General features: G+C 44.5%; 1 protein-coding gene across 2 annotated transcripts in view; it reads left to right on the top strand.

Annotated features, from left to right (window-relative positions):
* The first annotated feature begins 541 nt into the window (after positions 1-541).
* Positions 542-13,963, top strand: part of sfswap (splicing factor SWAP) — a 71,024-nt gene continuing 57,602 nt past the window's right edge. For both annotated transcript variants that reach the window (XM_061262917.1, XM_061262916.1), the window contains exons 1-7: positions 542-907; positions 2,767-2,930; positions 3,808-3,936; positions 5,346-5,425; positions 9,396-9,621; positions 10,833-10,936; positions 13,233-13,395. In XM_061262917.1, coding sequence (XP_061118901.1) covers positions 714-907; positions 2,767-2,930; positions 3,808-3,936; positions 5,346-5,425; positions 9,396-9,621; positions 10,833-10,936; positions 13,233-13,395 — 1,060 coding nt within the window. In that variant the 5' untranslated portion in view covers positions 542-713. The remainder of the gene's footprint in view (positions 908-2,766; positions 2,931-3,807; positions 3,937-5,345; positions 5,426-9,395; positions 9,622-10,832; positions 10,937-13,232; positions 13,396-13,963) is intronic.

Raw genomic sequence — 13,963 nt, 5'->3', positions numbered from 1 at the left:
TCCGTCACATTCATGGGTTTGTGTTCATCAAGCCCCCTTTAGTTCAGCCCACAGCTTTTCGATTGGATTGAGGTTCGAGCTCTACTTAGCGCAATAGGTGGTTAAATGTGTCTCTTAACAATTTAATTGTACACATGTGCATCTTCATTGTGACTTGTGGAATCTGCATTCATTTTGCGAATAAAGACAAAAATTATGAGACATGGACGCTCTTTAGAATATCAACTTTTTCATGTTTAAGTATTCATTTTACACGCATGGTTCTTAAAGCAGCTAAACACGTTGATTTTATCCACGAAATGAGTCTGACGTTGCTGCCCAATTCGGGGTTTATGTCAAAGGCATGAGTTTCATTGCAGCATATTCGTAATTATCTCCACTGAAAAAACACACATAACGAGTATATTTTGTAAAGCACTTCTAGTTTAAAACATAAAATAAGGTAAAGAAAAATACACTGCATTTATTTATCAAATATTTCCTATTTTTCACGAAAATATGTAATTATTACGAATCGAATCAGCAAATGAAATCTCAGGATACGTTTGCCCAAACCGCCATATTGATTGTGAGTGTTTGGAGCTGGATGCGGTGAAAATGTTTGTTGTGGAACTTTGTACGCATTTTCTGATGAACTAAGCAAACGGGGGAAACTCTGATAGTGAATATTTGATCTTCAAACTTAAAACGTGTTGTTCCTTTTGGTGGTGAGGATGTATCGGCGTGGCGCAAACAAGAAGGAGCGCAGCAAACCTACGAAGGAGGAGAGCGACAGCAATAAATACGCCGATCTCCTGGTTTTCGGCTATGCCTGCAAGCTGTTCCGGGAGGACGAGAGGGCCGCCTACCATGAACAGGGCAAACATCTTATCCCATGGATGGGGGACAAGAACGTCATGATCGATAGGTCGGTTTAACAAACTCAAAGGGAAACGTTACTTAACCAACTTTGTCTTCCGAAGGAACCCCCGTGGATTTTCCTTTTACAGAAGGCGTTCTGTGATAATTATGGTTATTAAAAAAGTATATGAACCCCAACAGACAAAATAAAAACATCGTCGAAACCTATTTTAGCTAGTACTGTCTGGCATATTGGCTTTTAAATCAGCCGAAGATGCATAGTAACGTTAGTGAACCCAGGAGTAGTTGGCTAACGGTAGCATCATGCCAGGATGCAGTGTCCGTCTTTATTTGCGTTAAATTCTTCGAGTTTCATTACTTGTTTCAAATACTCTTCTATTTGGCCTTAACGTGGTACGTCGTAGACATTAGATTCACCCTTAAAGAAACCAAAATACAGCTATTAGGGCCATGTAGCATATGTGAATCCACAGTCGTTAGCTAGTAAAGTGGAGGCCTCTGCATCCTGACATGTACGAAGGAAGAATTTGCTCTGGCAACGTCAAAATTATAACCTATCTGAAGTTGCGCTTGTTTTATGTGCAGAGGAGTTAAGTAGCCACGTCCAGCTAACGTGTTAACTTCTCAATAGACCTAACCACGGGCTATCTTGCTATTCTGCTGTGTATAAATGTGTGGACCGGTGGAACTGAGACCAAACGTCACCGTAGGCTGTTTTGCGGAGTGCATGGTCCCCAACTCCAATAATTAATTCGGCTTCTGTGGAGACGTGAACCAGAGCAAATTCGACAGAGCTATCCATGAATACCAAAACTGTACATTAAGATGGTTCATTTCCATTGCGGTCTGGTGACAGTACTAGTGTTCACGCTTTTCTCCCAAATATTCAAAGGTTCCTCCACTCCCCTTATTAACGTTATTTACATGTAGAGAAGTACTGTTGGCAATTAAACATTTCTGTAAATACATATGATATTTAGTATTGAACAAAATAAATGAAGCCTTACATCAACGAAAGTCGACATGCCTGTGTTCTTGACCTTAACCCCTTTGTGCATCATTGGCTTTAAAAGGACAGAAACGACAAGAGAAACCAGCGAGTAAATGAAAGCTGAACGCTGTATTTGTAGGCGCTTGGAGGTGCAGTGAGCCATCTTAATAGGCATGGTCCTGTTTTGCCTGTTTCCACTGTGTATGTGTGTCTCTCTATCACATAATCCAGACCTTATTTCCTCAGCAAATAAGGCTAGGGGTAAGGCCAGGCCGCGATGCCAACCCCCCCAGCGCCCACTTCTCTCTTTTGCCGAAGAACTCTGGAACTGAGAGGTGGAATAGCGGCGGAAAACGCAGGAAAATGTCGTCCGTTTGGTTCTTACGGATAGGTATTTATGTGCTTGGGTTTGTGTGGATGTATTTTTTCCCCAAGTTGTAGAAGGAAAGATCTCAGTTGTCTGAACTGTAACAGGGGGGAAAAGTTGGAATGGTTGGTTGAAACCATGTAAGGTAAGAGGCGAGCTTTTTTCATGCAGGGCTTTTTTTTGTTTTTGGTCAGGATCACTGAAGGTAAACAGATTCTTGTTAAAAAAATAAAAAAATAAAAAAACCTTTTCAAAAATTGTAAATGATAAAATTGCGCAGTCCTGTTCAGTGTTCACAGATTGTTGTTCTCCATTTAGGCTTTCTGTCTTGCGCTTCCCTGGGTCGTTTTTTTTTCTTCTCCTGTTCCTGTATCAAGTACATCCATTTGAATGCCACTTGTAAATTGAAGTAGTGCTTTTGTAAAAAAAAAAAAACGAAACAAAACAACCTCTTTCTTTTTTAAGGTTTGCCTGTGAGGGGTAAGTATGCTTTCTGTGGGGCCCAGTTGGCTGCCTCTCCCCGCTAATCCACCGCTTCGCCCTGCAGGTATGATGGGCGTGGTCATTTGCACGACCTGTCGGAGTATGACGCCGGGTCCTGGAACCGCGACTACCAGCTGTCGGGGGAGGAGGCGAGAATCGAGGCGCTCTGTGACGAGGAGCGATACCTGGCCCTTCACACAGACCTTCTGGAGGAAGAGGCCAGGCAAGGTACGGCTCATCTGCAGCTTTCATTCCCCTGCTGATGTACCCATTGAGGCAAACTGAGAATCCCTGTTTTAGGGAATACCCAGCTCTACGAATTGGTTTAAACTCATCTAGTGCGTGTATAGGTAAACAATATGGTGCCTTTGGGGCCAAATGTCGGGGTACTTTTAATAAAACACCATCTGAATAAGATGTGTGGTACATACAGTCAGTGATCACTTTATTAGGTAGACCTGTGCACACACTGCAAATATTTAACCAGCCAATCATGTGGCAGCAAATAAATGCATAAAAGCATGCAGATATGGTCAGTTTTAGCATAAAAGCATTGTTAATGGGAGAGGCCAGAGGAGAAGGGCCAGACTGATTGAAGCTGACAGCAAATAATAACGGTAACGCAAATAACCACACATTACAACAGTGGTATGCAGAAGGGCATCTCTGAACGTCAAACCTCTTAAGTGGACAGGCTACAGCAGTGGAAGACTTAAATGAAAAAAAAAAAATGAAAAAAAAAAAACAAGTCTAATAAATGCCTAATTAAGTGCTTATTGCGTGTATGAGTTCCCCCCCCCCCCCCCCCCCCCCATTCTTGATTGACGTGACAATTTATTGAATCCCCTGACCTGCATGATGTAGGCTTTGCACTGCTGCCGCTCATTTGGCCGATTAGATAATCGCATTAATAAGTAGGAGTACGGGTATTCCCAATAAAGTGCTCAGTGAGTGTACAGTAATTGTGTGCTATTGAGGACATTGTCGCTGTTTTTCCTGTGCGACGGGGCCTCAGTTGCCCACAGGCTGCCCTGGGACCCGGGGAAAGGCCCTGTGTCAAGCAGCAGCCCTTCATTCTGACGCCTGTCTGTCTGTCTGTCCGCAGAGGAGGAGTACAAGCGCCTGAGTGAGGCCTTGGCGGACGAAGGAACCTACAACGCCGTGGCCTTCCGCTACAGCGCAGACTACTACGACCCCTCCCAGCCCACCGAGGAGGAAGAGGGCAAGGAAACCGGTGAGCTTCCCTGCCACGATGTTTTTGGGCGGTGTTCGGGAGGCAGCTTGCAGCATAGCGGCTAAGGTGCTTCACTGGGACCTGGGAGGCTGGTGGCTCAAGCCCCGGTGTACAGGACCAATAAGATGAGTGCAGCTGTTGGGCCCTTGAGCAAGGCCCTTGGCCCCACATTGCTCCAGGGTGGATTGGCCCCTGCTGAGTCTAATCAGGGGGTGGGTTGTTTACTGCGTACGAGTCTGATTGGACGTTCTCTGATTGCTGACGGAAGGTGAGGGTTAGGGTTAGACCCGATGAGGGCACCCCCGTCCGTCAGTGCGGGGAGACTGGGGGTCTGGACGGCTCCCAGCCATCAGTCACTGCTAGCGAGCCTGGCTGACATGGCCAACCGAGGCATCAGACTGCGCTTCTGTCCTCTGATGAAACGGGGTTGATCAGCGGGTGGGGGATTGCGATTGCGCCCAGAAGCTGCCCGACCCATCTGGCGGAATCAGCAAACAGGCAGCCTGACCGTGGTGCTGCCACTGTGAAGAGAGTGTTGTTGAGGTGCTGTTTACGAGCTCAGGTCTGTCTGGCCATGTGGACCGTGCCGCTACTGGCCGGCGGTGGTTTTAATTGGCTGTCGCTCTCGCTTAATCCTGATTGTGATGCGAGCCGGATCTGCTATCTGAAAATAGGAATGTGGAAAAAATACTTGGAGCAAAAGCGAAATGAGTAGCAAATTCGGCAATGGTATGAGCAAGACTTGGCCCTGACCTGGCAGCCAATGGGCTCTGTGCTTCTTAACCTTGCAACCAATGCACTCTGTGATTCTTAACCTAGCAACCAGGGTGATCTGTGTTTCTTAACCTAGCAGCCAATGGGCTCTGTGCTTTAGTTGAACTAAATAAAATGTAATTTAGTTTCGCAGGTGGTCTCCTATAGACTGTAGCAGACTGTTATTCACATGGAAGTGCCTGCATTTTGGGGAGCCTATGCTCTTTTAATGCCAGGTGATCTGTCCAACAGTATCTTAAGTATATTAAAATTGTACTTCCCTCTAGGGTCTTTCAGCGTACTTGTCCCTGGTTATGGGTGTATACTTTGCACTTTGTTGTGCGTCTCTCTGGATAAGAGCGTCTGCCAAATTCCAATAATGTAATGTAATGTAATCTCATCAATGGGGGTTTTCAGGGAACTAAAACTTGGGTATTAAAACTTTTTTGCTGATGTCAAAACTTGGAAGAGGTTTTATAGGTTGATTTGTCATGCTGGGGTATGTTTCTGTCTCTGTGTCTCTGTGTCTATGTCTCTGTGTGTCTCTCTGTGTGTCTCTCTCTGTCTCTCTCTGTCTGTGTGTCTCTGTGTGTCTCTGTGTGTCTCTGTGTGTCTCTGTGTGTGTTTTAATGTGGTGAAATCTCTCGCCCCGCCAGTGGAAGACCCTGAGCCCCCGGACGCCGAGGAGCCCTTTGTGGCCCCCCCTGGCCTGGTCGTTCCCCCCGATGTGGAACTGGTGAGTTGAGGGCCGCCTCAACTCTTCTTCTCTCTGCTGCCGGCTGGGAACCGATTCCCTAAACTGCCTCCTTTCAGTCATCTGGGACGTATGTGTCTCACTGCGGCACTTCATGTTCCACAGACAGCCCTCACAGATGGTTCAATGGTTAGAGATGGAAAACATACGTACCTCTCCCTGCTTTCTTTTTTCTCCACGTCTCCCTCGATATATATGCTTCCTGAATAAGTAAAACACTACTAAAAGTTGGTACCAATGTAGTCCCATAAGTGTCTCAACTTTCCGTTGCCTCCTTTCTTGGATTTCTTTTTTGGACCGTATGGTCACTTAAACGAATTTGAAATACACCCAGTGAGGTATTTGTTAGACTTATTGGTCTTCTGCTGCTGTAGCCTACCCATTTACAGGTATTACATGCTGTGTGTTCAGACATGCTGTTCTGCATATTGCGCTGTTATTTGCATTACTGTCATCTACCTGTCAGCTTTGACCAGTCTGGCCCTGACCTCTTTAATTAACAAGGCGTTTCTGTCTGTGCTGGGGGCTGCCCACTGAGTGGCTTTGTGGCTGAGCTGGTGGATGCCTGTGGGAAGCGAATGGAAATGTTCCTTCTGTCAAAGAAACTGCTCAGTGGGGATTAATGGTAAATGGATTACATAACGCTTTTATTTTATTGTTTTTTTTTAGCTTCTTTTTGTTTCTGTCTGCAAAACTGCTGTTCTCTGGATGTTTTTTCCCGCATTTTCTGCAAACTCGAGAGACTGTTATGCATGAAAATCCCAGGAGATCAGCAGTTTCTGAGATGCTCAAACCACCCTGTCTGTCACCAACAATCGTTCCTCGGTCAAAGTCACTTGCATCACATTTCTTCCCCGTTCTGGCATTTGGTCTGAAAATCAGCTGAACCTCTTGACCACGTCTGCATGTTTTTAGGCATTTCGCTTCTGCCACACGAATGGCTGTTTAGATATTTGCATTAGCAAGCTGGTGTACAGGTCTACCTAATTAAGTGCTCACTGAATGTATGTAATGTGGAATAATGTTACCATGTGAGCAGAGTTACTGTGCCTGGATGAGATTCAAACTGTGAAGAACATTCCTGAAGGGGCACCTGCTCTGTGCATCAGCTTTTCTTTAAAGAGCTATGGATACTTAAGGATTTTATTTTTTAATCCCTCATGTCGAGGGATCAGCAGGGAAAACGGTGATTTGCTAAAACAACCCCAGGCCTACGAGCGTAACACCACCTCTCTATCTCACCTGTGTGGCTCCTGGTGTGATTGTGATAAAACTCAGGTCGCTTTCTGCAAACGCCCAATTAGTTCAGCCAGCCAGGTCTTCTGAGATTATGCAGGGGACCATGAAAATATTCAGCATTTTCACTCCGAGGGTCCAGTGCATGTGGAGCACTGAGAGAGATTGTGCAGTACAGATTGCTTGTACAGAAGGACCTTAGAAATGGCACAATTAACCATTAGTCATTAAATTGCTGCTGATGTCCTCCTGTGATTCGAAGAACTTAAACTTGTAGAACTTGGATAATTACAGAGGGCAAGTTTACAATTTCGGGTTGAGCTTGGATGAACTGTTCCAATTTCCTTTTAATACATGTCAATGATGTTGTTTTCAGAGGTTATTGGACTGAAGTTTTGTTTCTGTGTGAAGTCCAGGTAAAAGATTTGCCTTATGGTCCCAGAGTAGGGCTTTCACTTTAAAAAAAAAAAAAAAAATAAAATAATCTGAGTTGAAACTAATCTCATAAATAAGAGGAATCGTTCGAATTTGTTAATTTTCTCCTTTCAAAATTTCAATAAAACATTGCCAGACTGTACAATAATTACGCCCCAGTTTTATTGTCCCATTAACATCTAGCTAAATGGCTTAAATTCACTGTGCTATAACTGAGAAATAATGACAACAGTATTGTGAAGTTTTATTAAACAAAATAAAACGATGGATGATCATAACAATGGCAATGATTCTGTTCTCTGCAGTAAAATGACATGGTAGACCTTGAAAAAATAAAAACGCACAAGTCCATTATTAATTCACAGCAATGCCTTGGCTCAAGCTAAACTGAACTGATGGATCTCCTTTGGAGGAGAGCAAAGCATCAGCCTTTGGCGGGTTAGGAAGGCGGCTTTCATACCTTGTGGGCAACTTTCTCCTAGGTTATTTTCCCATGGCATAGAACCTGTGTATACCATTCCAATACACAGGTTTTTGTTTTGGCTAGGTTTCTACAGGGAGCTTGAAAGACAAGACTGCATGTCCTATTTCCCCAATCATGATGGTGTTGGCTGGTGTATATTTTGATTTGAGCTATCTGCTGATTTATGCTTTTTGATTCTATATGTTATTCTGATTGCATATGATTCTGCTTGTGATTCCTTTTTTGTAAATCTCCTTTTGCTAGCTACGGTATTTTTTTTTTAAAGTAATGAAGAGCTGCATTTCGATCATTTGCTGATGATACGGAGCCTTGTAATCTTGCGGTTGCAGAAGGATTCAATGCTTCATTTGCTGATATGAAGTTGTCGGTGCTGCCGTCTGTGATGAAATGCGCTAGCGTGGCATTTAGCGGTATGCCGCTTTACCTCCCCGTTTCCCCTCGACAACAGGGTGACAAGTTTGGAAGCCTGAATGGCATTTTAAATTTGACATTCAAACAAGCTTGTTTGTCAGACATGGTGACTGCTCTCGTCACGAGTGAACAGCCCCGGCTCATGACTGCGTGACGACTGCAGTCTGGAGGGTCATTGGCTGCCGTGCGGCCCAGGTTTTGAGCGTTTCTGCCCGGCGGGAGCCTCCCGCTGGGGGCTGCCCGCTGAGTGGCTTTGTGGCTGAGCTGGTGGATGCCTGTGGGAAGCGCATGGAAACGTTCCTTCTGTCAAAGGAACTGCAGAACATACAATTACAATCAGACATTTTTCAATGGTAAATGGACTACATTTATACAATGCTTTTTTTAAATTGGTTTATTTAACAGGGACAGTGCACATTAATAAACGTTGCTGTAAATGCACCAGAATTTGCTAAGAGGCAATTTTTCATCTGTAGTCTCTGAACAGATGCAGTCACCCAAAAAAAAAAAAAAAGAATATAATACAAGATCGAAATTACAAAATTATTGAGATTATTTATAATCAAAAGCATTTTACAATCGATGCCTCTCATTCACCCATTCACCCCTCTCATTTGCCCATTTTTACAGTCACACACAGTGAAAGGCATCCATCTAAGGCACCCAACCAGCTCATTGGGAGCAATTGTGGGTTTGGTGTCTTGCACGGGGACACATTAACACACCCAGGGCAGTGGTTCGGACTGACAACCCGCCGGCTGCCAGACAACCGCTCTTACCTCCTGAGCTAAAATAGATCTTCTGTCTGTTTGCTCGTCCATCTGTCCATCCATCCCAATCCATGCTTTCCAAGGCCGGCTCAATCCTATCTGGAGGAAAAGATCCTGTAATTCGCTTATGTTTTTTGCATTTTAGGTTTTGTTGTCGTCTATGCTTTTCTCCCCACAACCATTTATGTTACATAATGGCCTGACTGTCGAAACCAGTGGTCCTCACTCCTGGTCCTGGAGAGCCGCAGGGTGTGCTGGCTTTTGTTTTTTTCCCCGGTAATATCAGCAATCACTTAAGACCATAAAACGTGAGGTGAGGTGAGCTAACTGTGTAATTGACTGCTTTACTGATCAGTTAAGTGGTGAGTAAAAAAAAAAAAAACCCTGAGGACCCTGCAGCTCTCCAGGAGTCCTAGGTCAAAAAAAAAGAAAAAGAAAGGATTCAACAGCAAGTATGTAGGGGTTTTCCATCTCTAACCATTAAACGCATCTGATAAGTCGCACGTGCCACAGTGAGATTGATCGCAGAAACAAGTATCTGGGAATAAACAACATGGCCGCCACCGTGCAGGCCCTCCTCTGATCCTCCTCCTCCTTCCTCCTCGGCCCCGTTCAGCCCGCCACCACGAAGACGCACGCCATCATCGAGAGGACGGCCAACTTTGTGTGCAAGCAGGGGGCGCAGTTCGAGATCGTGCTGAAGGCCAAGCAGGCCAGGAACTCCCAGTTTGACTTCCTGCGCTTCGACCACTACCTGAACCCCTACTACAGGCACATCCTGCGCACCATGAAGGAGGGCCGCTACACACCCGTGGCCGAGAGCAAGCAGGAGGCGCAGGAAGGTCAGCACGGGGCCGGTTCATTGGTCAAAAACCTATCCTTCATTTGCACAAACATCGCTTGTTCCGGAATTGCAGGAGTGATTTATCCCTTTTAGTACCAAGCCCATTATGAAGTGGCTTTGCCTAAATTCCAAAGGGGTTTTGGCTTTGGCTGAGAAAATTGAAAAAATGTGGTAGGGTTTTAATAGGGACTCAAAACAACAGTAATAGCAGTAATTCTGATTGATTGAGAAGGTATAATTATCAAGAGTGCCAAATGGAATTCTTGGGAATTTATGGTAGTTACATTTGAGTGCCATATGGCACTCTTGGGATTTAAATGGTTAAACGTCCCATATTGTACACCTTTGTAAAAACGGTCTCTATGAGCCTCTCTATGAGCCTCTCATGAGCTTTACCAAGAACAGGCTGTTTTAGTGGCTGTGTTTTTAAGGCTTATTGATATCAATTAACCTCTGTTCTGATTGGCTGGCTAGCTCCAATGAACATGATGTTATAACTCCACGGAAGTACAAGCAGCTCGTTTAAATGCGCATTTTCTTATTATAGATTGTGTGGATTTATTTGCGGACTGTGCGTTTTGATACTTTCACAATGTTTTTATAATGCCTTAAACTCTTTTATACATTTTTAGAAATGTCATTTTCCACAATATGGGACCTAACACAGACACATGACACATATGTGTGATTTAACTCATTTAGCATACACTATTGTAATCATTTGGCAGCTGCTCTTAGCCTGACTGATGTACGGTAGGGAAGAAACATCAGTGTTGCCTTCAGTAATACAAAAGTGCCTTGGCAGCAAGAAGCCGCAGAGCTCCATTCATAATCAATAAGTGTCATGTTAGCCGAACAAACATCCATTTGTATTGTAACAAAAAGTACTACTTGACAGATAACCTATGTTTACACTGATATATTTATAACATTCTCCCAAAAGTAAAAACAAAAAAGAAAGAACAGGGTCAGGCAATTTCATACATATTTGATTTGCAGTATTAATATTTAGAACAGTCTCGCTGTCCTATTTTCTATTTTTTGCTCACCCGGCACATCCTCTCCAAGAAAATGTCAGGTGACTTTACTGCCAGTCCTTTTAGTGTTGGACTAATTACAGATAATGGTCCAGCCATTTTAAGTGGCGTTTCTCTGAAAATTGAGAGAAAAAAAAATCATAATTTTATGGGACCTAACCATCCTCTGCAGACTCCCGGTCGGATGATTCGGACGATGATGACGGCGACGGACACTACCTGCACCCCAGCCTGTTTGCCTCCAAGAAGAGTTCCCAGCTTCAGGAGATTATAAAGGTTCTTTCCCACAAACCTCTTGCATTCATCAACCACTCTATTTCTTAGCAGACCGTTCTGTAGCATGCTGTCCTTCATTACTGAACTATGAATTCTTCAGTTGTCGGAATATACAAGGTCAAATTGACAAATATTGTTCAGTTAACGCAAACTATCATCTCCCAGCACACTTCACTTACCACAGTTAAAGCCGGTTTAAACCCCTGAGAAATTTGACTCTGCCCCAAAAATATTTGATCGCTGTTTGCCTTTTTAAAGTTTAACAAAATCCGAATGTGGTCACTGCAATGTAAATTGCTTAAAGGGGTAATAAACCCTAAATCGCTTTTTCTGAGTTGTAAAGCTGGGCCTTGCCTCCGCTTTATAGATAACATTAATGCTATGGTTTAAGAAATACAATAAAATCTAAGCCGTGCCACTCCGTTTTATGCAAGAAGAGCAAAGTTTAGTTTTAGCCATGCCTATGCATGGCCACATAAGGAAATGCACTCCCCTGCTCTGCCCCTCTTGTTGATTGATGGGTAGAAATATAGATCCAGTTGGTGGCAGCAGACACTCCCACAAAAACCTCTCTCTCCAGGCTCACACCTCGAGGGGGAAAGCCTGGCAGAGTTTCCATAGGAAATAAACAAAACGGTCAGTTCCAAGTCTATAAATGAATGCAAAATGTAGTAATGCGTATATTAAAATCATAGCCATTTTCAAAACACCCGAAAGGCACCTGGTGGCGTACCGCACAGGACACTGGTTTAAAACCAGGATTTGCACTTTTATTTCATTGCCGAGAAGCCCGTGGCTAACCAGTTAATGGCAGTAAAGCCTGATTTATATTCCTGTATCGAATCTACGCTGAGGCTACGGGTACCCTACGCGTAGCTGCTTTCCCTACGCCGTAGGCTACACCGAGGCTACGACACTGTTACATTTCTGGGGAGGTGTGATTTGTAGATTCGACGCAGGTGTAGGTCCGACACAGAAATATAAATCGGGCTTAACACCGCTTCTGCAACCACTTCTATAAGCGAAACCAAACGATTTTGGTCAAATATGTAGTCTAGCTAGTCTGTCTACTTTTCATGCTTATGAATCATAATGTAGTTGGGATTGAATAAAATGTATCTTATTTTTCCATTAGCTTGTGGTCATTCTTGACTACGATGCATCACTGAATGCCAGCCCCCCCAGCTGACACCCCCGGCTTGTTCCAAATCGCATCTTTTAAAGTTTTGCAGTGGGCGGGGACTGAGCAAAAGCTGGCAAAGCCACAATATTTCCAGAACAGCCATACCATGTCGGACCAAGTAGAACACACATTTAAATCCATGTCTCTTTGCTAGAATGGAGAATTGCCATTGCATTGCATCTTTACATGAAGAACTTATGGATATAGTACCTGGAAAAGGTTTATGCCTCCCCCTCTCCCCCATTAAAGTAGCCTCGCCCATTAACAAGTCCGTATCGCAAGACTGGTGAACTGCCTTGAGCAAGTTAGTGTTTAGATGTGTCACACTCTAATTTCTAATTTGACGCGTGTTCACGCGTCATTGGGCCTCATCAAATGGGCGCACTTAATTCAACTGCAATCACTCCTTTTAGCATTTTACAGGGAACGCATCTTGCGTCAGTATTGTTTTAGATGGCTAATGGAGGCCTTCAAATGATTAGTTCTTTATAAGAATAATGGAAGTATCTGAAAATTGGGTAGAAACATTGCAGAGCCAGAGCCAGTGACTTGTGTTTTCAGTAAGGAGACTGCTCAGAGTAGCTTGCGGCTGGTATGGTTGCCTGGGTAACTGCAAGCTGGGAATGTAAACTGGCGGTCTAGCTAACTCACAGAGCTACATGAAGGCAATTAGCTAGCTTATAAGTGATGAGGCTCATATTAAGTCTAATAAATGTTAATAGTAGGGTTATATTATATCAGACTATTTTGAGTTAATATTTGTTAGCCCTGTTTCTCTGTGCCATATTCTGCTGGAGTTTACACTTGACGAATCTATGATTGCTCCCATTAAAAATCAACGTCTCGGAAAATGTCTTTTAAATAAATCCTTTAATAAATGTTTTTTGTAAGCAACCTTCAAGTTATTTATATTATTGGATTACTCGAGAGTATCTGAAATGAGTTCCTCCACACTTCCCAAAATGCCTTCCAGAAGTTCCTGCCCCAAGTCAGTCTGCTGTTCTCTCCCTGTATGCCGTACTGCAATCCGTTACACGTGACATTGTTTTGGTGGCAAGTGGGGAATCTCCGGTCTTTTTAAAACTAAGATGGCGTCTGGGATTTGTGCCGCAGCCGCTGCAGGTCATGGACCCAGACCATCCGCTGGCTGAGCTGGTGCGGAGAGCCCGGCAGGAGAGGAACGGCGCGGCTGCCATGGCGACTGAGCAGGCGGAAGCGAGCGCAGAGGTGGCTGCGGCAGCGGTGGCTCTTGCTCAGCCGGACTACAGCGCAGACCGTGAGTACACCTCCTCCTTCCGGCTAACGCTAACACTCAGACCGTGAGTACACCTCCTCCTTCCGGCTAACGCTAACACTCAGACTGTGAGTACACCTCGTCCTTTCAGCTAACGCTAACACTCCGACTGTGAGTACACCTTGTCCTTTCAGCTAACGCTAACACTCCGACTGTGAGTACACCTTGTCCTTTCAGCTAACGCTAACACTCAGACCGTGAGTCCTTTCAGCTAACGCTAACACTAACACTCAGACCGTGAGTCCTTTCAGCTAACGCTAACACTCAGACCGTGAGTACACCTCCTCCTTCCGGCTAACGCTCAGACCGCGGCTGCACTTCCTCCTTTCAGCTCACATGCAGACCGCGACTGCGCTTCCTCCTTTTGGCTAACGCGCAGACTGCGACTGCACTTCCTCCTTTTGGCTAATGCTAACGCACAGAAGTGCTGCTAACGTTATGACTTGACTTACTGCTTCTTTATGAGGTCGCCTGAGAGCAGTCACGAGATGGCAGTTTGTGCATTGTGACATCATCGTGAGTCTTTCTGAGGTCAGCGGACAACAGATGA

Source organism: Conger conger, chromosome 12, assembly GCF_963514075.1.
Source record: "Conger conger chromosome 12, fConCon1.1, whole genome shotgun sequence".
Lineage (NCBI taxonomy): Eukaryota > Metazoa > Chordata > Actinopteri > Anguilliformes > Congridae > Conger > Conger conger.
The sequence above is the reverse complement of the archived record's forward strand: the minus strand, read 5'-3'. Positions and strand labels throughout refer to the sequence as shown.